Source organism: Strix uralensis, chromosome 5, assembly GCF_047716275.1.
Source record: "Strix uralensis isolate ZFMK-TIS-50842 chromosome 5, bStrUra1, whole genome shotgun sequence".
NCBI classification, from domain to species: Eukaryota; Metazoa; Chordata; class Aves; order Strigiformes; family Strigidae; genus Strix; species Strix uralensis.
In genome coordinates, this window is record NC_133976.1 from 1,550,489 (window position 1) to 1,575,972 (window position 25,484).

The 25,484-nt window shown below is 46.4% G+C and overlaps 1 protein-coding gene across 2 annotated transcripts; it reads left to right on the forward strand.

The window, feature by feature from the left end:
• Positions 1-141: 141 nt before the first annotated feature.
• KLHDC10 (kelch domain containing 10) lies at positions 142-24,165 on the forward strand. 2 transcript variants are annotated; one of them, XM_074869634.1, is made up of 9 exons: positions 142-259; positions 14,414-14,635; positions 15,176-15,330; positions 16,539-16,687; positions 17,330-17,414; positions 18,335-18,401; positions 19,019-19,066; positions 21,213-21,352; positions 22,581-24,165. In XM_074869634.1, exons 1-9 carry the CDS (start codon positions 145-147, stop codon positions 22,788-22,790), a joined length of 1,191 nt encoding a protein of 396 aa, XP_074725735.1. In that variant the 5' UTR covers positions 142-144; the 3' UTR covers positions 22,791-24,165. The 2 variants fall into 2 exon arrangements, with proteins under 2 accessions (XP_074725735.1, XP_074725734.1); XM_074869633.1 differs by lacking the exon at positions 142-259 and adding an exon at positions 6,694-8,733.
• Positions 24,166-25,484: the final 1,319 nt, after the last annotated feature.

Here is a 25,484-nt window from a genome sequence, read left to right on the forward strand (position 1 = left end):
TCCCACTATCGGCGCTCGATTGCTCCAGCCTACGCAGCAACAACGTTCCCGCCTTCTCCTACCTGCCAAGAAGCTCGCGTTTCATAGGCCGCCGAATCTCGCCACTGATTGGTCGGCTCGCCCTGAGGAGAAGCGGGCGGGGTTATGTCGGCGGCCGGTGGTGTCCGGGAGGGCGTCAGGGAGGGCTCAGGCAGCGCGGCGGGTGGCGGCGGCCTCCTCAACCGATTTGTGCAGCTGCCGGTTAGGCCGCGCTCGGCGGGTGAGTGGCGAGCGGTTTTGGGGGGAGGTGACCCCGTTGTGTCGGGGACCGGGGCACACCCCCCCCCCCCCCCCCCCCCCATCCCCAAGGCCTCGAGGGGACGGGTATCCCGCAGTTGGGGGGGAGGTTGTCCCCGACCCACGGTTCCGGGGTGTTTTTAGGGAGAGCTGGAGTACCCCATGGACCGGGGGTTGGGGAGGGATCACCCCGTCCCCAAAGGCCTCGGGTTGGTGTGGGGAGGCCGGGATATGTAGGCCCACAGTCGCGGATGGGGGTGGTCACCCCTTTCCGAACGGTTTTAGGGTGTTGAAGGGGACCCACAGCCTTGGTGGGTGGGGGGGTCACCCCCCTCCCATGACCACGGGGGATGGCGGTTCTTCCTTCCCCGTCACCGTGCTCTGGGGGATGTTTGGATGCCCCACACAGGTGGTTCATCCTCATCCCTATGGCTATGGGGTGTGGGGGACAGAGGGTGACCCACAGTCCTTGGTGAAGGTCAGCCCCATCTCAGTGGCTCTGTGATTCTGGATGGGCCTGGGCAAACCCATGGTGACACTCACCCCAATGCCAGTGTGTCAGGTTTTTGTGGTGGGGGACCCCAAAGTCCTGGGAGGGGTGATCCTGGGGTGGGGGGGCAGTCCAGGCTACCAGAGAGCCCTTGAATGAGACCTCAGCCCAGTCCTGTGTCCTGGGAATAGTGGATCTTCCTCTTTTCCACCTTCTTCCTAGCAGTGTTGGTATGGGGGGGGAGTTATTTTCCAGTCTCTGGATGTGTGGGTCACCCCACCCCAACAGACCCAGGATCTTAGCGAGAGGAGACCAGGGTTAACCCACAATTGCAGGACTGGGGAGACCATCCCCATTCCACCAGTTCTGCGATACTGGGAGGGATGTGGGGCATCCCATGGTTCTCTGATGGGGGGTAGTCCCAGTTGGTTTGAGGTATCCCCCCCTCCTTATCTCCACAGCAGCTCCTGCCCTCAAGGGCCACATGGTGCTGGGGTGCTGCCACTCAGGAGGTGGGTACCCCGTGCCCAGGGCATCTTTTTGCTGCCTTGGCTGCCCCTGGCACCGCTACTCAGATCCCTCAAGGGGGAGGATGTGAAGTCTCGTGTTGCCTCAGGGGTAAGAGCCTGCATTTGGTATGTCTGGAGCACCAGCAGTGGCTGGGAACGAGTCTTCAGACCAGGGTCTGTGTTTCCATCCTTGTGAAATCTGTCATGATCTGGATTTGCAGCAAGGACGCCTTCAAGCCTCGTGCAAGACTGCTGTGAATTTGTGAAGTGGCTCCACACCTTCTATTTTTGGGCAAATTCTCAACCGTGTTTCCTTCCTTCTGTGATAAGGGCCTTTTTTGGTAATGCAAGAGCTGATTATCTTCACATTCCTGAATTTTAATCGTTGGCTTGAGCGAACCAGTAGCACATCCTCCTGATGCGGTTGTAACGATCCTGCTTTTGGCTACAGATTATGTCCTGACATGGAATCCTGCCCTCTTGCACAGGGGCAGATGCAGGGGGACAAACTACCCCCATTCAGCTCAGCCTTAGCACTTAAGTCCAGCCTTAACAACCTGTCAATCTTGCTGAAAAACTACCTGATGGAAAAATCCCGTTTGAGTCGATTGCTGGAGTTTTCTCCCATTTGACACCTGTTGAGGTCCTATTTATAGAGCTCCAGCAGCAGCCCTTATATAACTGTTGAGATAGAGGAATATTTTTTCCCCTCCTTCCATTTTCTCTGACAGGTTTGTCTTCTTACCTCCCAGTTCCCTTTCAGAGTTTCCAGGAGGCATCCCTTCATTTTCCCCACCATTCAAAGCCCTAGACTCTTTCCATAAAGCATGCTATCTCCTTTTAATCCTGTTTTTATAAGTAATTACTGTCCTGAAAGCATGCAAAGAGCTCATAGCACGCGTTGGTGTTGGATGTGTTTGCTATATCCCGCACTTGCCAAGCCCTGTGTCTTTTGAAGTAGATCTGGGCTATCTCTTGGTTAAACATGAGAGCATACGCATCGATTTAGGTGCTGCTTTTGTCACGTTCTCCTTTTCCACCTACTTGTAGAAAAGACTTTTAACTTTTGTCACCTTTTTCTCTCTGCAAAATTTCATTTGCACAGGAAAATGATTACGGAAGGTAAGCAGGCAGCTAGCGGGAGCTGGTGCCAGGGATTTGCTGCTCTGTTTGCTTTCTCAAGTGGAGTATTTCTATCAAGGGTTTCTCAATAGGGGCATTTCTCAAGCAGCGTCTACAAAGAGTCTCGTTGATGGCTTAACAGCTCAAAAAAAAAAAAAGCAATTTCTGTTTTTGCTGCCTTGTGAGTAAAGACTCTTTAAACATCTAAAATTGTATGTTGGATAAGGGAAAGGAGCTATTTTTAGGCGTTTGTAAACCTTTAGAAAGATCAAAAATGTCAAATACAAGCAGTGTGTGGTTTGTTCTTCTCCTTGTTGGAAATCTTCCTGTCCACATTTAAATTTTTTCAGTGTTTTCATCAGACTTTGGAGGTTAAATGGATAAAAACAATCTGGAGACCTAAATATATCTTTGCGTCTCCCATGCTCAGCATTTATGCTCTTGTCTTGAGCTATAATTTTCCCAGCATACCAGTCACAGTAGGTTGGGGTTTTTGTATGGAGAGGTTCAGAGTTTCTAATATGTAATTAAAAAAAAAAAACAATAGAAAACCCAAATATCATAGAATCATAAAATCATCATATGGTTTGGGTTGGAAGGGACCTTAAAGACTGTCTAGTCCAACTCCCCTGCCCTAGGCAGGGACACCTTCCACTAGCCCAGGTTGTCCAAAGCCCTGTCCAACCTGGCCTTGAACCCTTCCACAGCTTCTCTGGGCAACCTGTGCCAGGGCCTCACCACTCTCACAGGGAACAACTTCTTCCCTAGATCTCATCTAAATTTCCCCTCTGTCAGTTTAAACCCGTTCCCCCTTGTCTTATCCCTCCCCCCTGATGACGAGTCCCTCCCCCCTTTCCTGTAGCCCCTTTCAGTCCTGGGAGGCCGCTCTAAGGTCTCCCCAGAGCCTTCTCTTCTCCAGCTGAACCCCCCAACTCTCTCAGCCTGTCCTCACAGGGGGGTGCTCCAGCTCCCCGAGCATCTTCGTGGCCTCCTCTGGCCCTGCTCGAGCAGGTCCGTGTCCTTCTGCTGTTGGTGCCCTCAGAGCTGGACCCAGCACTGCAGGGCGGGGGGGTCTCCCAAGAGCGGAGCAGAGGGGGAGAATCCCCCCCCTCACCCTGCTGCCCACACTGCTCTTGAACCCCTTTGTGTCATGTGAGGGAGCAAGCCGCAAGCCACTTGTTTGAAAAGCAGTGTACATGTGATACCTTAATTAATGGGATAACCTTACAGAGGGACCTGGACAGGCAGGAGTGGACAAGCAAGAGCAGTATGAAGTTTAACAAAGACAAAATGCCAAGTCCCACACCCAGGATGACACCCCAAGAGCCCAGTACAGGCTGGGATCTGTGTGGCTTGGGGATCAGCCTTGCTGAGAAGGACTTGGGGGTCCTGGTGGACAACAAGCTGTATGCAAGTCAGCAGCGAAGGCAAATTGGGTCCTGGGTTGCATCCACAGGGACATTGCTAGTGGAGAGAGACGGAATCATCCTGCTCTATCCAGCGCTTGTCAGGCTGCCCCTGGGGTGCTGTGTCCAATTCTGGTCCCCACAAGTCAAGGAAAAGACAGACAGACTGGAGAAGGTCCAGAGGAGGTGGTTGAAGGGCTGGAGAACCTGCCCCATGAGGAAAGGCTGAAGGAGTTGGGTCTCTTCTCCCTGGAGAAGAGAAGGCTCAGGCAAAACCTCATTGTAGTTTACCAGTACTTAAAGGGTGGCTACAAAGAGGATTCTCTCTCTTCACAAGGAGCCATGTGGAGAAGACAAGGGGCAGTGGGTACAAGTTGCACTGGGAGAGGTTTCATCTCTATGTAAGAAACCCAGTTTTCACATTAAAAACAATCATTCACTGTAACAACCTCCCCAGAGAAGTGGTAGAGTCCCCATCACCTGAGGGTTTCAAGGCATGACTGGACAAGGTGCTGAATAATCTTATCTCGGCTCCGTTTCCCACAAGAGGTTGGACCAGGTGATCTTTCCAGGTCCCTTCTGACCCAAGCTGTTCTATGGTTCTCACTTTCTAGAATTCCTTTTTTTATTTTCCTTCTACATTTTTTCAAAAAACAAACAACCCAAGGAACACTCAGTTTTAGTGATGTAAAATCTGTAATACAAACATTTCTGGGGCAAATGTTTCCTCTTTTGCTCTGGTTTCTCAATGAGCACAGTTCACTCATAAGGATGCTTGTAGAAATATTTGAAGTATATGGTTGCTACGAAGAGGTTTGAAAACAAAAGAATAAAGAAGGAGACCTATTCTGGACATTGATCCAAACCCTAAAGCTCTCATGGCTGGATGTGAGAATGATCCTTCTCCTAGAAACGCTTCTTTAGAGACTTCAAATATTTGAAAGGCTCTTGGCCAGTGGCCTGTGGGCATCCTCTGGCCTCTCCCAGCTGCCCTCGGCCCTGGGCAGAATCATCATTCAGGCATTGGGGACCCAGGTGCAGCTGCTTTCTCTCCTGGGTATTTTTTGGGCAAAAATATTCCTTTTCCCATGGAAAGGAGCTTTGTGATCTGAGGAGGCTGAGTGTAGCTGGATGAATGAACAGGTTTTAAACCTTGTTCTCAGCAATGCATTCACATCCTGCTTATCCAAATGTTTGTGAGGGACTAATTATATGAGTTACAAACGTATTTTGTCTGGCCGGTATGAAAAAGATGAAGTTTTGAATACTGGAGTCAAAGTCAATATTGACTTGTCCTGTTCTCTCTCCCAAGAGCTAGCAGCACTTTGGCTTCAGCCCTTGACCTAAATGTCCTTCAGAAGTCTTGCAGAAATCATAAATGGGAAGGGAGATATTGAAACCTGTTATTTTGGATGTTGAAAAACTAGGTAGGAGGGAAAATAATACCGATGCCCAAGATCTTTAGAAAGCCTTAAGCAGTAAAGAGCATGCGTACACACCCCTTAGCTATTCACCACTGGTATGTTACATGGAAAAGTTGGGAACCAAAAGCCACACTGTATTTGTTAGCTTTACATCCTGTGGTTATTTAGTTTATATTTCCAAAAATAGTGCTTGAAATACAAATTCTATTGCTAGTAGTAACGCTCATAATATTGTGGCGTAATATAAGCCTTGCACGGGGATTAGTAGGATTGAAGAGGACAGATTGATGGAAGAAAACAGCATGTTTGGGGCAAGTCTTGTGAGTGGAAGACCCCACACCCTGGTAACAGGACGGAGTTGACGCAGTTGCGGCTCGGCGCTCACGCCATCCCTCTTCCTGTGAGCCTGACAGGAAGAACTTTAAGAAACTGAAAATGAGGAAATGCAGACAATAGGCAGCAGACCTGCCTAAACTTCATGGAAGAAGAAGGAGGCAAAAGTCTGAGGCCAAAGTATCTCGCCATAGGAGCCAGAGGATATAAAAGACCTGTCCAAAAGTAGTCTGTCCTTCTAAATGAAGAACCCAGGAATCGTGGCGAGGACTTGGCAGCTGTTTCCTTTCATCCCCGTGCAGTACGTAAGTGATCCTGGACAGACCACTTGGATATACTTGGTGCTCGTGGGTATGAGCATCCAGATTCAACTTATTTAAAGATTTTTGTAAAATATCATCACCCTCCCCTTCCCTAAGGTCTCACATTGAGTTTTGTTGCACTAACTTCTTGCACCCTTTACTTTACAAATGACCCTCCAGTGGATATTGTGATTAAAATAGGTTGAGAAAAAAAGGAGTTTATAAAGGGCGATGCTGGTGTTGCTGTTCTGGGAGGTGTTTGAGGCTACATCTGGATATCTGTTGGTTATGCTGCAGGAATAAGTAAAGCTGTGCTTTGTTCCATGTGGTCTGGAGGAGAGGGGAAGAAGGGCTTGATTTAAAATACTTTAGCATAGTCTTCAAATCCTAATTTGAGCCGCACATAAAATGAAGAGGATTCATGGCTGTACCTGCAATTAGTTTTCATCAGTAAATATGAAAATAGCAAATAGTTCTGTAGTTTTAGGAGGAACATCTCTCTAGATGTGGGTCTTTAACCAGAATGAAAATTCAGAGTATTAAAACAACCAGTGCTTTGATTGCAGCCCAGGAATCTGGTTTTTCATTCTAGCGATCTATTTTGGCTGAGTTTTCCTGTTGTAGCCTGGCAGAATGTGATCCTTGCTTTTATTTCACTGCCAGCCTCAAATGTTTAAACTGGACGAGGTCCTCAGCATTGATCTGTTTCAGGTTACCTGATGTGCATGGCAACCTCTAATCCATCAAATTACAGAAGAAAAATGATACCGCTTTGTTCAGGGAACAAACTGGGAGCTTGCACAGCGTTAGCTTGAATCTGGATGGTTTCTGCCTACACCATGGGACGGCTGCCTTCCTTTGCTCTGTCTCGTTGTATAATATTGCTCAAGGAACTACAGCATTTAATCTTTAATTTTTCAAAGTAGAATTATTTGGCGGAAGTGTGTGATCACCTTGGGAGGTCTGCTCTTTATCCTGCCTGCTGTGTCGAGCGTGCTTGGGAGATGAAAACACAGCTGCCATGCTGTGATGTGAACACTGATAGCTGTTGCTGGGATAAGTTTTGGTAAATTTGTGCTTTATTGGTGACCTGGCGTTGTGTGGTGTGGTTGAAGTGATCCTCTAAATAGCTAACTTAAAAAAAAAAAGGGTGTATATTGTTGGTTGTAAATATTGGGATGGCTGTCGTGAGCTTGTGGTTGAATTGTCATCTTAATAAATGGTGGTTTGTGTGTTTGAAGCAAACTTCATTTAGCAACAAGAATCTGTAAGCTTCCCCATTATTTCCTAACTTTCAGATATTTAAAGAACTTCATGAGGCTTCATGTGCTGGTAAAAAATACGCTGCACATGTAAAGTGGTTTTTCCAAATGCATCTTGGTTAGAAAAAAACCCAAAATGGTTGCTTGTCTTTGAGATTTCGAAACATTGGCAACTTTTATTGGATAAACTTCTTTTCTGAACATTAGAAGCCGAGCATTTCTTCAACCTTGAATCCCACCTGCGTGTGGAAACTCTGAACTCGAGACCAGTTGTCCTTTTGAACTCAGGTCGCCTGAGTGAGATGATGTGGAGCGTGTACATCTTCTGGGAGGCTGGTACCGCGTGAATACATTTCACTGATTCCCCTGGGTGCCCAGGAAGGTTTGTTTTACAGGGGAAAAAAACTGCACTGAGCAACTGCCTCCCTGCTGCACTGAGCTCTGAGCTTCTACATGCCAGAGCATCCTCTGGCTGCATCTGCTGCTTTTTCTTTGCTTTTTTGGCTGCTTTAATGTGAGCTGGACAAAAGGGAAAGGAAAAAAACAGGGATTTGCTTCTTCTATAAAGAAAGCCACATGCTGTAAGGAAAATACAGATTCTTGGAAGGAAAATACAGATTCTTCGAAGGAAAATACAGATTCTTGAGGTCATATGTGACCCCAGGATTTGAGTGAAACCTTTCACATTGGCCTTTAATTATTGGTTTTGGCTTTGAGGATCGTTCCTTGTGTATTTTGAACAGAATAGACAGTTCTCCCTAATTTCTGTTGCCTTTTCCTTATGTGCTTTCCTTTTTGTGAACGGCAAGGTCTCTAAAGAGCCAGATGAGCAAGCAGTAAAATGGTTACATGAAACAAGCAAGCAGTACATGGAAAAACAGATCATAAATGCTTTGACTGTTAAGTTGTTAGGATCTTTCTGTAATTCGGTGACTTGGGATGGGGCAAGCAGCGTGTCAAAACATTATAATTGTGCTCCAATTTCAGACGGGTCTTTAGCGATCCTTTAAGGCTGAAAGAACAAAGAGGGAGAACTTTAAAACAGACACCTGCAGCTTGGAGTCTGCTGATCTGACTCTGCAAAAGGATATTTTTGGGCACCCTTAGCAAGCAACAGCATGTGGCAGAGTTTAGAAATGAGGCGTGCCGAAGCTGGGAGGTCGTCGTGTTGCAGCTCCAAGGCAGTAACCCACGGGAAAGGGGTATGTGTTTGCAAGAGGAGTATCTTTATTTAGTCCTCCTCCTGCCATTTCTGCTAGCTACAGCCAAATCTCTTTCCAGTAGCTGTGATGGCAAAAGAGCTTGACCTGTTTCCACTTCCAGAGTTGCCTTTTAAGCATGAGGTTCGTAGTTTCACTTCCCTCATCTTCTTTGCTCCCAAAGGATCTAGGAATCAGGTTGCTTTGGCTACTGCTCAGCCTCATACCTGGCCCCAGCAAGGTCATTCTTCTTTTCCTTTCTGCTTACAGGTTTCTGAGCAGACAGTGGGACAGCCCAGAGCCTTGGCCTCTTCCTTCCGAGGCTGATTGGGAAAAGGAGGCAGCAGTTGTGGATTCTCCCATCTCGGGGGGAACAGTATTGGCTTGCTGGGAACCGGTAACGAGGCATGGTATTGACTAGGGAAAATTTCCTTAAAAAGAAAAATTAAGTTGTGCAGAACTTGATGGCGTAGGCGGACCTCGCTCTCTGTCAAGAGCTTCTCATTGATCAATAGATTTACTTGTTTTTTCTCTGGCAGTGTGGTCATGATAAGAAGAAGGATGGTTTCAGGCAGGCTCTCAAAACAATTTCATATTCAACCCCTTTCATTGTTTATTTTTATTTTTTAAGACATGAATTCAGCTAATGAGACCTTTTTTCCCCTCTTATTTAAAGCTGGCTAACTTACTAACTCGAAGAGCAGGTACTCCCCTCTTGTTTAACCAAGCCAGTGAGATGATGCCAGCAGTTTTTTTCCTGCAGTCATGAAAGGCAGGATAATCAAATGGAAAGAAAACGCCTTTCTTCTTCGAAACTTGTCTTTGTGCTGCTCTGTTTGAAGCGCCTCTCGCCTTACGTTTGTGCTGCGTGTGATTCAGTGCAACCGCTTGGTACTTCACAGTTTAATTTTCTTCATCTATAACTTTATTATAGAGCTATTAAAAAACAGTAGAGAAATCCAATAGACTTGAGCATAGCCGTTGACACATGCTGTGGTCCTGGGCATGCTGGTAGCAATTAATCTGCTCTATAACTTCAAGTAATCTGCTGATGCCAAGGGATTTTTGTGTTGTTTTTTTCTCCAGGCTTTCCATAGATTTCTGTAGCTGTCAGGGCCCCAGAATTGGATTTAATAAACTTTTAAGCTTGTGTTAGTCAGAACAGGAACAGTATTTATGGACCAGCAGGTGCAATTCAGCTTCGTCCTCCCCATAAGAGGCACATTTTGAATGGGACTCTTGTTGGACACCATTCAGGACCATTATGCTTTCTCCTCCAAAATAAAGGGTTTCTTTAAATTTTCTTAATGAACATCTCTGTTTTCTCCTCCTTCTCGCCCCAGACCTGTTCTGTATTTAGAGTTTTTGGAGAGGTAGGAAATTAATGTCTCATGCATTGGTTGTTGTGCTGTGTCACATCAGGAAACTTGGGAAGAGATATTCATGCCGCCTTTTTGCTTACTCTCCTGTTCTAATAATACTTCTTGCAGGAGATGTGTTCAATTAGGAATCCACTTTAACAAAGTCAATCTGGGCCATCCGAGAAGCTGCCTCTGAAGTCACTCAATGAATCATTTGAAAAGGGTGAATTTAACAGGGTGTTAACAGGTCAGTGCATAGCCAGCAAGCGAGTTTCTATCACATAGTTTAGTCCTAAATTAGGACTTTCCTTAATTATGTCCTTGTCACGATGTTTCAACTTCGTTCTGTTTGTGGAGCTTCCTATTCTCTGAAGGTTTTATTGTTCCCATTTCTGCCCTCAGGACCAAGGAAAAGGAGTCTCCTTGTGAATGCACCTTCCCATCCTTCCTTCCTGCTTCACTTTGGAGTCTTAAATGGGAAAGCAAGACCTTCCCAAATTATATCTGTCCTCTTTAAAGCCATTTTCTATAACTAGCTTTACGACCTCTTTCCCACAGATCTGTCTTGACTTGGTACATCGTGCTGCTACTTTCCATGTCTGGCTTCTAAGGGTTCATAGCGGGACCTGGTGACTTGCAGGTCCCCACGGTGATGGTGCCTTGCTGTGCCTTGCTTAATGTTGGGCACTTCTTTCATGTGTGGCCGGTTCAGCTCTTGGGGAGATGGGCTTTGCTAACTAGAGGAGGAAGTTAGCAAACCCTTGGGTGTTTCCATCTTTCTGCACTGTCTAAAGTTTGCGCTTGTGTGACTCGTTGTGCACCGCTAACACTGGAGCAAAAACAGATCCAAAACTTGCATGAAGAATTTTAGTAGGAGATGTGAATCATCTGATAAAACATAATTAAATGGAAATGCAGCTCTTTATTGGAGGTGCAAGTCATAGAGCTTGTCTGCTGAAGAAACTAATCTGAATTTACTCTTAAATAGATTCAGCTTTTACAGGTCTCTTCTTTAAAAAGACATAACTAGAGGAATCTTTTTCTAAGACTTTCTTCTGAAGTGAATTAAGGTCACTTAATTCTGAATAGAAGTTTGGTGACAATATAACTCAGATTAACTTTGTTCAGTTCATTAATATGTTTGTGAGCGTGCTTGCATAGGTGACTCAGAAGATGTGTTGGATATTTTTTTTTTCCTGTTTTATGGGTAGATCTGTCATCATCTCTGGGCCTCTGTGAGTGGGAGGATCTAGTCCATTGAGACGAAGGGGTTAGTGAAGAGTGAAGCTTAAAACCAGCAGGCTGGAAATGTGAAGCCTTTGGAGAGAAGTCAGTCCTTACACCGTTACATGTGGAGCACGGTGTTGGGCAAACACAGCTGGGGTCTGCTTGAATAGAGCAGAAAATCTGTTATTCTTGAACGGAGCACAATGAAATTGCTTATGTTTGTAGCTATGGGGGTTGGCCCTGAGCTTTTAGAAATGTTGCTCTGGTTGGCATTTCCAGCCCTCCTTTCCCTGGGAGTCACCGCCACGTAGCAGGCGGAGCAGGAGGAAACATTTCGGCCGCTCTCATTGGCGGTTTGGTGTTCAGCTTAATGCTGAGGACAGTGGATTTCTCCTGAGCAGCTAAGTTGTGAATGCATGACCAGGGACAGGCATCATGTCTCCTGCTAGCTCTGCCGTTGGATCTTTACCTTCTGACAAAGGACAGTTACTGAGTGAGTGTTTAATTGAATAATTTGTTCCTGTAGCACGCAGAGCCCTTGGAGTTGCTGAGAGTAGTGGGAATGGGCAAGGAACTAGCGGCAGATGTGGTTTGCACGGGAAGGGTGGTCTGAAAGGACCAGCTGGGTACTTGCAAGTATCTGTTTGACACCAGCTCTGGCTTGTGATGCCCTTTCTGCGTCTTGAAAATATCTTGAAAACAGTCATCTTTTAAAGATAGGAGATGGGTTTTTAGGTAAATGGGAAGAGGTGAAACCAGCTGGGCTGTCTGTGGGCTTAACGTGCACATCTTGCTATCTCAAGGACCTGCATGCATCAGACATTGATCCCTTTCTGTTGAAACTTAACTGTTCTGAGGTTTTATGGCAAAGTCAGGTGCCTTCCCTGCTTAATTTTGAGAGGTAAATGGCAGAGAAGGCCTCCTGGGTTTTGTTTTTTAATTTATTTTCTTTGAATTATGCCTCTTACTCATTAGTCTGTTGGTTTTATATGAAACTCAGCCTTATTCTTCTCTTCCCTCTGGAAAATTCTCATGGCAAGTGTTATAACTAGGGGGAAATAGGATCTATAGTTAATGTAATATTTGAACTCCTAATTCCCTAACACCTTTTAAATTCAGTGGGTGATTGAATTAAATCCTCAGTCCCCTGCAGAATGTGTGCATCAGTGCTCCCAGTCTTTGCTGGAATTAAGCCCCCACTTCAGTTCTTTTAGGTCTTCTTTTTGGAGACCTTCAGGGCAAACACAGAAGAAGAAACAAGCAGGATGAGCTCCTGCAGACACGTGAGCCCTTTGCTAGGATATCCCCTAGCCCACAGAGAGCTGCGGGCACTTCTCAAGCACCATTTTGTTTGCAGACATTCAAGATCACATGAATTGCCCTCTCGAAACATCTCCGATGATAAAGCGTCTGAACAATTATCTTGATTGTGAGTACCTTTATCGTCAGTGTGTTCACTTGAAAATGAATCCATCTCTTTGTATAGTTTCGGAGTGTAAAATAAAAAAGCCCAAAGGGGCAGATGTTTCTCTTTCCCTTTGTGAATCACCTCTAAAGCACGTAATATTTGTTTAACAGTTTAGTCTAGCGCTGAGGCCAGTAGCTTCCTGGCTGCCGCTGTTAGTACACGTAACATCCACCCCACCAGTACGCTGATGTCTGTGCCACACCAGGTGCCTGATAGCACTGCGCTGTCTCAGTAGCCAGGCCAAAGACTACAGATTTTTCCATTAATTCCTTAACTTTCTTCCCCTCTCTTTCAGCCAGTGCTTATTAGTTTTCTAAGTGGGAATTGCTGCGAGACACAATTATTACTGGAAACAACCCAAATCTGTCAAAACTTAGCCACAAGGAGTTTGTCTGAACCCTGGAGAGCAGCTTAATTTTGGACAAGAATTGGAGCTTAAAGCAGCAGCAAATGGGGAACATGATTAAGCAAAGCTGCTTGTGTTGAGTTAAAATTCATTATTCAGTCTGGACAAATCATTTATTTCACCTTTCCTATAGGAAAGATGCTTGATGCCTCATTTGTTATTGCTCCGCGTGTCTGATTCACTGCTGATAATTGTAACAGGCTCTAAGAAGAAAACACGATGGGTCCTAATTAGATGATTCACTGGGTCCTGTTCCATCCTAAAAGTCCATAAAAGAGCTGTGAGAGCAGGTGGGTGGTGAAGATCACTGGTTTGTTTGGGTGAGGAATCTTCAGGGATCTTCTTTTGATGGTTTTTTGGTTTGCTCTTTATTGTGAACTGAACCAAAGCGGGCCTGTCTTGAGGTGCAACAAGCAGAGGATGTGCTTGAGGGTGTGATGGTTATGTGTTGAAATTGTACATTTTAGGGGACTATGATGTATCCTTCTTCTCAGGATGAAGCTTAGAGTTACTCTCTCCAAAACACCGTTGTATTGCATAGAAAAAAATGATTTTTGAAGCCTTTCTGGTTTAGTCAGCTTGAGATGTTCTACATGTGTCTCACAACCAGCTCCTTTGTTCAGGGACCTGATCGTTTTCTGTTCCTTTCATGTTTCTCATCCGTTATGTGGTCCTGTGTCTCATTGAAGAAAAACATCCACCCCTGGCACTGTGCTTGGCTCTTGCTGTGCATCGAATTCGAGCAAGCTTGGAATTACTTTTTGATCACTTGTCAGCTGAGACTTCAATTGCTGTTATCCAACAAGAATATTGCTGTTTAAATTTTCCTGGGCTGAATCGATCTTTTTTCCTATTCCAGTTGAGGTCTGAGCCTCAATTGTCCTCCCCGCTTTTATTTCCATTGGCTTTTGGGGAAGAGGGTGGGTAGGCAGAAGGCTTCGTTTTGGGAAGGGCTGCATCTGCCAGTTGTCAAGCTCAGCCTGTAGGATCTCAGAAGGGTTGGTTCCCCGCTGCGCTCCCTCCCAGTGCAAATGCCTTTATCTATGAGGAGACTTTTACTTGATTTACATACCTGCTTAATGTTTAGGAAGCCCAGGGGTGTCCAAGGTGAAAGAACCTTCTCGAGATACGAGGTGCCAGGAGCAAAAGAGAAGAAACGGAGAGAAGGTTTGTGTAGGAGGGAGAGCAAATCATTACTTTTTTCCTTTGTTCTCATCGGGCAGCTTTAAATATAAACATTCTGGAACTGTTTCCTAAGTGAAATCTGCCATACGGAATGACAGAAGGGGGAATTTGTAAGATATCTCAGAAATAGCTTTTACAGAAGGATTGTCATGTGGAAGGATTGTCGTGCAGACAGGTATCCTTAGGCAGGTGTGGTCCAGGGGCTAGCGTGGATGTGACTGAGATGGTGACATGCAGAAGCTCTCCCCATTCCTGCTCGGAGAGGTGGATCTGTCGTTACAGAGCCCTTTCCTCCTGCCTGCAGATGTGCTTCCCTGTGGCGAAACACCAGCCACTCTTGTTGGAGGACCACCGCAGTGGGTGTACTCCTGACCCTGGGCCACAAGCTCAGCTCCTCTGCTGACATTTCACTGAAGCTGTTTTACCTTCTTATTTTGCTCTAGGCCATAGATCTCCACCAGCAAGAAGTGGCCATCGTTGCGTGGCCGATAATGCCAACTTGTATGTGTTTGGAGGCTACAATCCTGACTATGATGAGTCCGGTGGGCCAGAGAATGAAGACTACCCGCTCTTCAGGGAACTCTGGCGGTACAACTTTGCTACAGACACCTGGCATCAAATGGGCACTGAAGGCTACATGCCCAGGGAACTAGCCTCCATGTCACGTACGTATGGAAATTCAATTCCTGTGCGCCTACTCCTGAAGCTATTTTAATCGGTGTCCCTGGAGGAATGCAAAACCAGGCAAGAACTGGGAAATCTGGACCCTGCTTCCAACTCTTCTGCAAATAGGCCTTGAGTTTGGGTTGGTTTTGTGATTTTTCTTTCCCCTTTCGCTTGGATTGAGGCAGAGGGAAAGAAAAAATTTCAAATGCAAGAGGTAGTCTTGAGGTATTTATCTTGATACTTGCAAGGCACCTGCACTTTCAGCAGCTGGGTGCTCAGTGCAATCAGACAACTCAAAGCATCCAAAAATAGATCTCTTTGTTCACTAGCCATTTTTAAAAGTAGGCCTTTGGTTACCATGGTTTTAGCTTGCATTCTTTCTCTTTTAGAGTATTTCAAAGCCATAAATGCGTAGTGTGAATTGTAGGGTATTTGAACAATATTGAACACTCTCTGCCTACTGTGTCCAGAGCAGAGAGTCGTTCTGGTTTACTGCTTCTCACAGCAACAAGTGTCTCTGCTCTGTCTCTCTCTCCTAGTTGTATTGCATGGCAACAACCTGCTTGTGTTCGGGGGCACCGGGATCCCCTTTGGGGAAAGCAACGGCAATGACGTCCACGTCTGCAACGTCAAGTACAAAAGATGGGCTCTGCTCAGCTGCCGAGGAAAGAAACCCAATCGCATCTATGGCCAGGTACGAAGGACGGCCCTCGTTGAGGCACTTTGAGTGTTGTGCCTGCGTACGCTGCGCTGTATGTCACCGAAAAGGGGCCAGAGCACGGAGATCTCTTCTCTGCTACTAACCAGAGTTGTTCTCTGTGTACATAAGTGTAAGGAAAGGCAGGTGTCATTCATAAATAAATAGAGTGGCCTCAGTTCTCTGAGGTTTCGAAGGGAGGGAATAGTTTTCTTGTAGTTAGAAAAGCCAGAATTTGCTAACTAAATGCCAGATGCAGTTGAATGAAAAAAGTATGTCTGCTTTAAGGAGTGGTTGGTAATTTCTGGAGTTGCTCTCTAGCCTCCTCAAAGCCTTTAAAACCCCAGACTACAAATGAAAACAGTGTTTAGTACATCTTGTTTGTATTAGAATAACAACTTTTAAAACTGTCCATGATGTCCTGGATGAACATGGTGCACAAAAAACTAGATTCACTCTCACAGGAGGACTGCCAGCTTTTGCTGTGCTTTCCAGTAATACTGCCAGTGCACTTGTGGTGCAGACATTTATGACCCAACTAATTTCTCATTTAGATGCACTCCAGACAACTGGGGGAAAGCAAGTAGTCTTCCCCTTGCCCAGTTCAGCTCGAGCTGGCCTTTGGCAAACAGGCAGTTGGGAGCAGAAGGAGCTACATCTCTGCTTCCACCTCAGACCACGTGCCTGCACCACCTTCGCTGTTTCAGTAGGCTGATAGGCCAAGTGCTTCTGAATTGTACAGGCTGCCTCTGTTGTTTAGTCTGGCTTATCCACTGTATTTGGGGCTTTCTCTGCTACACTTAATCCTGCTGGCTCTCTGATAGCTGATTTATAAGATTCTCCGTAACAGTATCTGTGTAAGGTCAGTGTGGAAGAGATTCAGGGTTAACTGTGCTGTGGTTGTAGCTCCTGGGAGCCCCTGCTGCACAGATCTGTCTTGTCTGATATCTGAAACTCAGCAGCTCTACTTCTAGGTTCTCATCTTGTGAGCGTGGAGTTACTTTCCATTCCTACAGACACCCACCCCCCCATCTTTTGTGTCTCATCCTTGTTTGCCCTTCACATTCCTCCCAAAGATGTCATTTTGTAAGTTGTAGGTAGAGCTTTGCAAGCAGTGTCTTGCTTTGGGAGGGTGGGAGTTCTCTCTTTTTCAGACACTGATGTCACACATCCTTTCTAACTGGTTTCTCTCTGTTACCTTCCAGGCCATGGCCATCATCAATGGTTGTCTCTACGTGTTTGGAGGAACAACTGGTTACATTTATAGTACTGACCTACATAAGCTAGACCTCAACACTAGAGAGTGGATCCAGCTGAAACCGAACAATATGTCCTGTGACATGCCAGAGGAGAGGTGAGAAGCTGGACAGTCTCAGAGAGCTTTTGCACTGGGGAGTCACCACCTTTACTGGGAGTGAGAAGCTGAGAGAGTGCAGGCAGGACACTCTTAGAGCGGTGTTTTCGGCTCTGAACCTTGCACAACAGGTGCTCCAGCAGTCGGGCATGCAGGGGGCTGTCGGGGTGGGGTGTGAAGCCTTTGCCAGGACACTGATCTGGACTGCGTAGTGTCAGAACAGAGCTGGGGACTTGGGGCAGCTGGTGGGTGCTGAGGAGGGGAAGAGACTTCAGCTGATTCCTGTCCCTTGTCCTGTTCTGGAGCAAAGCATGGAAGGCTGGGAGATCAATCAGTGACCATCTTTGAGAAGGGACTGGAATATTGGTGGCTGTCATGGTGCTCCATAAATCATTGTACTTAAGTTCCATGGTGCTCTGCTCTCAGGAAATACCTTTCAAGCTTCTGGGGTGCTGCTTAGATTGCTCATGAAAGCTTCCACATCTTCTGAATGCTCCCAACTGGAGAGACTGATACAGCATAGCCAGACTTGGGGTGTCTACTTAAACCACCGAGATTTGGTAGTGTTTTCCAGAAGGCTTTTGTTCTTGCTCACTTGCACTAATTGCTTGTGCTGCTAAATGTCCTTTTTTGCACCTTCAGGTACAGACATGAAATCGCACATGATGGTCAACGGATTTATATCTTGGGAGGTGGAACCTCCCGGACAGCTTACTCCTTAGATAAGGTGAGGTGATGAGAAACCTCGAGTGCTTGCCTGGACAGGAGATTTTCTACAGTGAAGTATAACCAGCACAGTCTCTTCATCTGGCTTTGCCTGGAGAGCTTGGTGAAAAAATAGATAACTAGGAGCAGATTATTCTCCTATGTCTGTAAAACCTGGTGTTGCCACAAACATGTCCTGTTGACTTATGGATGATGAATCTGTGGTACCCGGGTACCCAGCTGCAAAACAGCTTCACTTCTGTAAATCTGTTATCAAAGAGTCTCATTTAAAAACACTTAGGACATCTTTCTAAATGTATTTGTGCCAAAACAGGAAAGTGCCAAAGGAAGGAATTCCTTGATGTTAAATTCAGATATTGATACGATGACTCTTTTCTTGTCTTCTCCCTTAATTGTATGCTTTAATTTCCTTTCTTGTGGTAAATGTTTTTCTCCCATACAGTTTGGGGAGGGAAGAGTGAATTAAACTTGAGTGCCAAAATGATAAATGAGGAGACTCTAAATAGGGCTCTGCTTCCAAAAAAGTTGAAACTGCAGCAGTTAACATGACTTTTTATCTCTCCATTCTGTGCATTTCTTTTCTTCTTACATGCGGCATGAGTTAGGTATTTCTAAATCCTTTTGAGAACTGGAGGGTGTGGGTTTTAATCGGTCCGTTTTTTTTAAAAGCGGTATTCTGTTTTCTTCAGCTGTGGGGCTCAAATAGCAAAGCCTGAGATGAAAGCTTTAGTAAGCTGGTCCGCTTTGATGGTGATTGTATACCTGCTTAGTCACTGGCTGCGATTAGCTGGTTTTGGTTTTACACTTAATGAAAAAGAGGTGTTATTTATAGTGGCTCCCTGGGTCTGAGGCTGTAACGGCGTCATTGTAGTACTGGAAGAGCCAGGAGGAACTAATGGTGGCTCCTCTTTGTCCCTTCAGATCCATGCGTACAACCTTGAAACCAACACCTGGGAGGAAATTGCCACAAAACCTCATGAAAAAGTTGGTGAGTCTGAAATTTCATGTGTTTTCCCCTGTAAACCAGAGAGTCGCCAAGACACTTGAAGATGCTGTTTGCTGGCAGGCTGAAAACCTGTTTTCATAACCTCGTAGAGTTTGTGACTTAATGCTGACTTCGAGGTCCTGCTTGTTTAGAGCTTTAGCAGCGAGGACTAACCCATCTGAAGCATATTTAGCAGTCTGGCTTTTCTCCCTCCCTGGGTGGGAAAGATGATAGCAGCTGGCTGTCCTCCCAGAAGATACACATCATCTCTGCTGCCTCTGAGGGATCACGTGCTGGCCTGGTTAGCAGCAAGGCTTTCCCTGAAACCTTTGCAGGCCCTTAGCCACTGCTTTTCACTACGCCAGAGGTGAGAGCTGGAATCTGTTGGGAATGAGATTCCGGCACGTTTTATCCTTCCTCGGAGAGCAATTAGGAGTCAAACCTTTAGCTATTTGCTAAATTAGAGATGTTATACCTGTGGTTGTAGGAAAGCAGAAGCCCCTTATAAATGAAACAGGTGACTCCTATCCATGAATATATGTTGAGATAAAATCACCACTTGCCCAAGCACTTTAAAAAAACTATAGTTGATGCTTTTTTTTTTTTTTAATTCTCCTCAGGCTTCCCAGCAGCCAGAAGATGCCATAGCTGCGTTCAGATAAAAAATGGTAAGATCTGCCTCTTGAAAATTGCTGTATCTTATACAACCTGGCAGCCACAAGCCCATCCTTCTAGCCTGAGAGATGCTGGCCTCCACACATGTTGGAGAGAACTGCAGGGCACACGTGTCTTTTATGGAAGAGGATTTCTTTCTTGTCAGCAGGCCTTAAGCTGCCCAGTTGGCACCACTCTTCATATGAGGGATCTTGCTGCTGTAGGCAAATTTACTTCTGCACTGCGCAGTACTGTTGCTGTCTGGAATTCTGCAGTATTTTAGGCAACATGTAAATCTTTGGATGTGTGGTCACATCAATGTAAAATACCATATATTTTAGCCATGAGTGTCCATGATACTTTCAACTTAGTGGTTGCAAGCACGTGAACAGGTATAAGTGATGCTCCTGCTATAGCTCAGTGACTAACCTGTTAGCTTTACAGTCTGCTGTGAAAAGCAAAGTGGGGCCAAATGCTGGAAGCTGAGTTCTTTAGAGACAAGATTGTTCAGGGATTTTGTTGATAGCAGGTCCTTTTCCTGGTGGTGTAAATCCCAGCTGCTCATATGGAGTGGATTATGAGGCAGTAGCAGAGTTAACCCCTGAGTCTTTCCATTCTCTAGTAAAGTGGGGGCTGTTTTATATGTTAGGAGTTGCACAGAGCTTAGTAGAGCCTTTTGTTCTTCACTTTGATCCTCCAAATGTTCTTACTGTAAATCCCTTGCGTGGGGCTGTTTGAGGCACAGTTTAGAGAGGGCTCTGTGTGTGCAATCTGTGTTCAGTTACAATTTTGAATGGTAGAGTGTTCCTTCAGCTAGATTTGGGCCTCTTCTCTGGCTTTGTCCTCCAAAAATGCATTCCCCCAAACCTGATAAAACCCAAATTGCTCATAATGGACTGGAGAAGCATTTGCCATATTGATCCTTTTCAAAACTCTTCAGATCGATTACTGAATGCTGAACATTAAAGGGTACTGAGCCATGCAGAAGAGTGATATGCCAGATTATATTTCTTAGGAGTGCTAATTGTGCCAATAAAAGTAAGGCAGGAGCTGGGAGTTGCTTCCAGTCACCTTCATCAGCAGTATTTTGCTGCAGTGCAAGCCTCTGAGTTGAGAACCTGGGCAAAGCCGGGACTATGAGCCAGGGCTGGGGCTGCTCCTCGTGGGTTTAAAACCAGTAGAATCTGATCAAACCCAGGAGCCTGTGAAGTCAGGTTAGCTAGGGCTTAATACAGCTTCTAAAAGTGGGAGTGCACTCCTGCTTCTCATTGGCATTGAGCCCTGAATCTGCTGTGGTGGGGTTGGCATCATGGGCAGGCTGGGAAGTGGACATGAGCCAGCAACGTGCGCTGGCAGCCCAGAAAGCCAACAGTGCCCTGGGCTGCACCCAGAGCAGTGTGGGCAGCAGGGCGAGGGGGGGATTATCCCCCTCTGCTCCGCTCTTGGGAGACCCCCCTGCAGTGCTGGGTCCAGCTCTGGGGGCACCAACAGCAGAAGGACACGGACCTGCTCGAGCAGGGCCAGAGGAGGCCACGAAGATGCTCGGGGGGCTGGAGCACCCCCCTGTGAGGGCAGGCTGAGAGAGTTGGGGGGTTCAGCTGGAGAAGAGAAGGCTCCGGGGAGACCTTAGAGCGGCCTCCCAGGACTGAAAGGGGCTACAGGAAAGGGGGGAGGGACTCGTCATCAGGGGGGTAGGGATAGGATGAGCGGGAACGGGTTTAAACTGACAGAAGGGAGATTTAGGTGACATCTAAGGAAGAAATTGTTCCCTGTGAGGGTGGTGAGGCCCTGGCACAGGTTGCCCAGAGAAGCTGTGGCTGCCCCCTCCCTGGAAGGGTTCAAGGCCAGGTTGGACGGGGCTTTGGGCAACCTGGGCTAGTGGAAGGTGTCCCTGCCCATGGCAGGGGGGTTGGAACTAGACAGTCCTTGAGGTCCCTTCCAACCCAAACCCTTCTGTGATTCTGTAAGTGGCCTTTGTGGTTATGAACAGTGTGCTGGGACTGATTTGGGAGGTACTGAGAGCTTGTGTTGAGGTAAAATAATTGTTGATCCTAAAACTGTTCCGGAAAGGTGAATGCTGACTTCAGTCACTGCATGTCCCGCAGCTGCTGGATGAAGGATGGCTGGGCCTGTAAGCACTGTGGGTTTCTTCTCTTACAGATGTGTTTGTTTGTGGAGGCTACAATGGAGAAGTGATTCTGGGAGATGTTTGGAAGCTGAATCTGCAAACTTTCCAGTGGGTCAAGCTCCCAGCTGCCATGCCGGAACCAGTGTATTTTCACTGTGCTGCTGTCACACCAGTAAGTGACTCATTTCTTTCCTACATAGCTGAAGTTCAAGCCACTCGTCCAAGCACTCTGACGTTTGTGTGGGCTGCAAATAGAGCTGAACTGATGTTACAAAGGACCTGATGTCCACTGGATGCAGCATCTTTAGGGAGGCTGAGGGCTGGTGAGAGGTCACTGCATGGACTCCTTTTACTCCTGCTGCTGTTTGAGGAGCAGTAGCGGTTCTGCTTTCTAAAAGCAGCGATGCAGAATTTTAGCTTTTAAACTGCAGCAGCTCCTAGGAATAATTCCATGTGTGAACAGCAATTCCTGTTTGCAAAAGGGAAAAAACCACAAATATTCCCCCAGGTGAACTGGTTTTAGCCTCCTGAGAACAGCCTGGGTTGAAAGATTAGCAGGTGGGCAGCCCTCTTTGGAAACCACTGCTGATGGAAAAGTTGGTATTGCTAGAGCTTTTTGCTCTAACTAGAAGCTTTGAGACCTGTGGTTGGTAAGCAGCAGACAGCAAGAAATGCATTTAGCTGTGACTTCAGCCTCCTTAGGCTGTGTGTGAGGGGAGATATTGGGGTTCTTTGGTTAAAAGAGTGGGTGTCACCTAGTTTTGAAATTGATATAAATACAACTTTTTCTGGGAAACTAGGCCTGATAAGGGTGTTTTGCTGACAGCTTGGTGACTGCTGGTGGGTGCCTGGACAGTAGGAATGCCTCTTCTTTTCCTATATATTGAAAAAAATGCCACTTTTAAAATAGGTCAACAGCTGAGCTTTCTCCATCTTTCTATATACCCATCAGGGTTATGCTGAGCCAGAGGTAATGCAGTATGTCTTTGTATGGTGTGGTTTTAGTTTAAAAAAAATACATACTTTTTAGCTGAAACATAAGTATGGTCCTGTACTAAATTAGTAACACTTTACCCCACTCCTAAAATTGATTTCTTGGGCTAAAATTCACCTAAAATGCAGAGCAAAACACTCTAAGCTAGCAGATATGTGCTTTAGGATGAGACACACATGCCCTTCAGCAGTGATTCCTCCCCTTGGCTACAAGAGGAGCCTGAGGTGACTGGTTTGGGCAGTGCCACTTCTGTCACCAGCACATAAAAGTGTGAGAGATGCATCTCGCTCGGTGATTAACCCACTGGGAAGCTGGAGAGTCAAATCCTGGCTTTCTTCAGCACCTTCTGGTGCGCCAGTTTGGTCCATGCCCTGTGTAACTCCCCTCTCCCCTTTTTCCCATCAAGGCTGGCTGCATGTATGTTCATGGAGGGGTGGTCAACATCCATGAAGACAAACGGACTGGTTCTCTGTTTAAAATGTGGCTGGTGGTGCCCAGCCTGCTGGAACTGTCGTGGGAGAAGCTCCTGGAATATTTCCCTCATCTAGCAACTCTCTCTAGATCTCAGCTTTTGCACCTTGGACTGACGCAGGGACTCGTTGAGCGACTAAAATGAGAACATCTCATGCTTCTGTCCAACACACATTATGTTCAAGAAGGGCCCTATTTATGGATACTGCGGATGGTCTTGCTAAGAACGTGGAGGAACCCGCTCAACACCTTACTCAGCAAATACATGGATGCCTTTCTAGAAATTTTTACTTTAAATTGTTGAAAATCCACTTTTTATTTATGGATCTTTAAATTACACCATTAATCAAAAGTACTCTCTGGGACTAATCCATAGCATCAGCCATCAAACTGTCATCAGCACATGCTTGTGATTTAATTGGGGACAGGGGACAGCTTTGCAGATGTCTGAGCCCGCGCTTACCCATGGCACGTTCAACTTAATATTTTCACAAGATGTATCTAATGGAGGATGTTCAGTGCAGAATAGCCGACCTGTTCTTTTGCTTTGGGTAACGCTCATCCCCCTAACACCCAGCTGAGCTCTCCCTCTATAAAACCAAGAACTCCTTCTGCTTGAAGGCTTTGCATGTGTTCCATGGGCATGTTCCCATCTCTTTGAGCTTCAGAAGACAGCTGGAACATCACACAGGGCAGCAGGCGAAGCTTTGCCTGTGCAGCTTTTCGGGTGCAGCGTGCAGTGATTTGAAACACCCCGTGTCTGTGTTCCTCACCTTTTCATATTGAAAGGTTTGCTTGGAAGACTGGTTAAAAATTACCAATAATGGACTACTGTGTAGTTTACTCGGGGTGGTGAGGGGAGGGGAAGAGGTTTTGCCGTATCTTTTTTAACCCTTTCTGCTCACTTTGCACTCCAAATGAGCTAACAGCAAAAACTCACCCCGTAGATTGCAGAGCTGTCTGCAGCGTGTTGTACCCAGTGCTTTGGTGTGAGCCACCCCTGCCAGCTCAAGTCCTGGTTATCAGCACCTGATAACATGTACCTGTAAGCTTTTTGTTTTCCTTTTCTAGTTAGCTTCATGTTCCTCCAGGGGTGGGGGATGTTATTGCTGCATGTGGTTTTAATGTAGATCCTTGGAAACTCATGGATCGCTTGTCCCAGGAAACAGCATCAAAAATACCCCTCTTGCTGGGAGCAGTGGTCATCTCTTCACAGGCAGGAGAGGAGGGGATGTCTGTCTAGCTCTTGGCTTGCTGTGCTTCATATACTGTGAAATTCACTCTAGAGACCATGTGTAAGTGACCATTGAACTCTGAACAGCTCCACTCATCTGCCAGCAAATTTTTGCTAAATCTTTCCTTTGAAGACCATTTTTAAGTGCCTGGGTTTTTTTTTTTTATATCAGGTTTTCCTAGTACCTTCCCCTTCCATCAAAGGCAAGGGTTAAAGTGGGGTTTTAGTTTCTTTTTAAGAGATTGCATTTCTGTTTAAATAAACCATAACATTGGCTTCATGTTAATCTGAACAGCACTGGCTGATTGAGGCACTGTTACACCTTTTAGGGAGCACCTACCCCTGATAGTGTTAACACTTCCCCCCATGTTAAGCTTCCCCTGTTCCTGAGGATAGATTTTTCCCCCTTCTGTAGCCTCAGTTGCTGCTTTTTTTCTCCAAAGCCCAGCAAAATCAAGGTTGGGCATCCTAGCTGAAGCATTCCTGGCTGCTTGCTGCAGCAGCCCACTGCTCCTGGCTCAGGAGCTGAGCCCAGACCTGCTCTCCTGCCCCTGGCTTGTGGTGTCCTCATCTGCAGGACCATGGCGGCGGGGGTGGGTGATAGTGTCAAGGGGAGCTGGGCTTTTCTCCAGCTCCTTCTGGCCTGAACTCAGTGGCTTTCACCTCTTCTTGCAGAGGCTGAAGGTCTGAACTTAATCTTTGCCCTGGTTCTTCCCTCACCTACTTTAAAGAGCATCTCACATCGTCACCAAGGCAACATTAAAGCCATCCAAGCCTGGATCTCTGATCAAATTCCTTAAGCTCTAATATCTTTCTCCCTCCAGCATCCTGACAGGGGCAGCCCCAAGCTTTTCCCCCGATGTAAACACAAGGAAAGAGGAAAGGTGGTGGGTGTTGATCAGGGAGACATCTGGCCTCAGCCCAGCTCCATACTGATACCTCTAACACTGTCACTTCATCTTCACTTCAAATCTTGCCATGGAACATGGATAGCCACCCAGGCAGGACAATACAGCCCTTGACATCCCTCTGGGGTGCTGGGTCACCCAAACACAAGTGCCCAAGCCTCTTCCATGGGCTGGACCACTGCAGGTGCCAGCCCAGAGCCTGCCTGCACCCTCCACCAACAGAATAGAGGACCAGGGACTTGTTTTTGCTGATAAAAACATACAAACATCATCCACTGATGGGAGTCCAGGGGCCTCTCCCCTCCCACTTACCTGGGGTGGCTGCTTCATGATGGGCACAAAATCTCAGAGGCTGCTCTTCCTAAAAAAATTACTTGTTTTAAGCACTGCAGAGCTGACAGCTCTCTTCTGAGGGTTTGCTGGAGTTGCTGCTGGTCTGCTGCATGTTGAGTTTTTGAGTGATAAAAGCTTCTCCTTGGCTCACAGTGGCAGAGGCTTCGCTCTGGGGTAGAACTTGAAGGATATATGGCTCTGGGCTTTTCTCGCTCCATCTGCTTGTCTTCACCTCCAGCCCAGGTGATGCCCAAGTACTGGTTCCTCCCTTTTAAAGGCAAATTAACACCCTCTGTGTAATTCCATACATGAAAACAAAAGAGTAGAGTGTTCCTGCCTCTGCTAGGGCAGAGCCATGATTTCC

Bases quoted from the DNA above. Each gene is read 5' to 3' on its own strand.
- KLHDC10 (XM_074869633.1), top strand. From the start codon at position 8,463: ATGAGGTTCGTAGTTTCACTTCCCTCATCTTCTTTGCTCCCAAAGGAT. The intron at 14,636-15,175 runs GTACGTATGGAA...TCTCTCTCCTAG, and splicing joins GGAACTAGCCTCCATGTCAC to TTGTATTGCATGGCAACAAC. The intron at 17,415-18,334 runs GTGAGGTGATGA...TTGTCCCTTCAG, and splicing joins CAGCTTACTCCTTAGATAAG to ATCCATGCGTACAACCTTGA.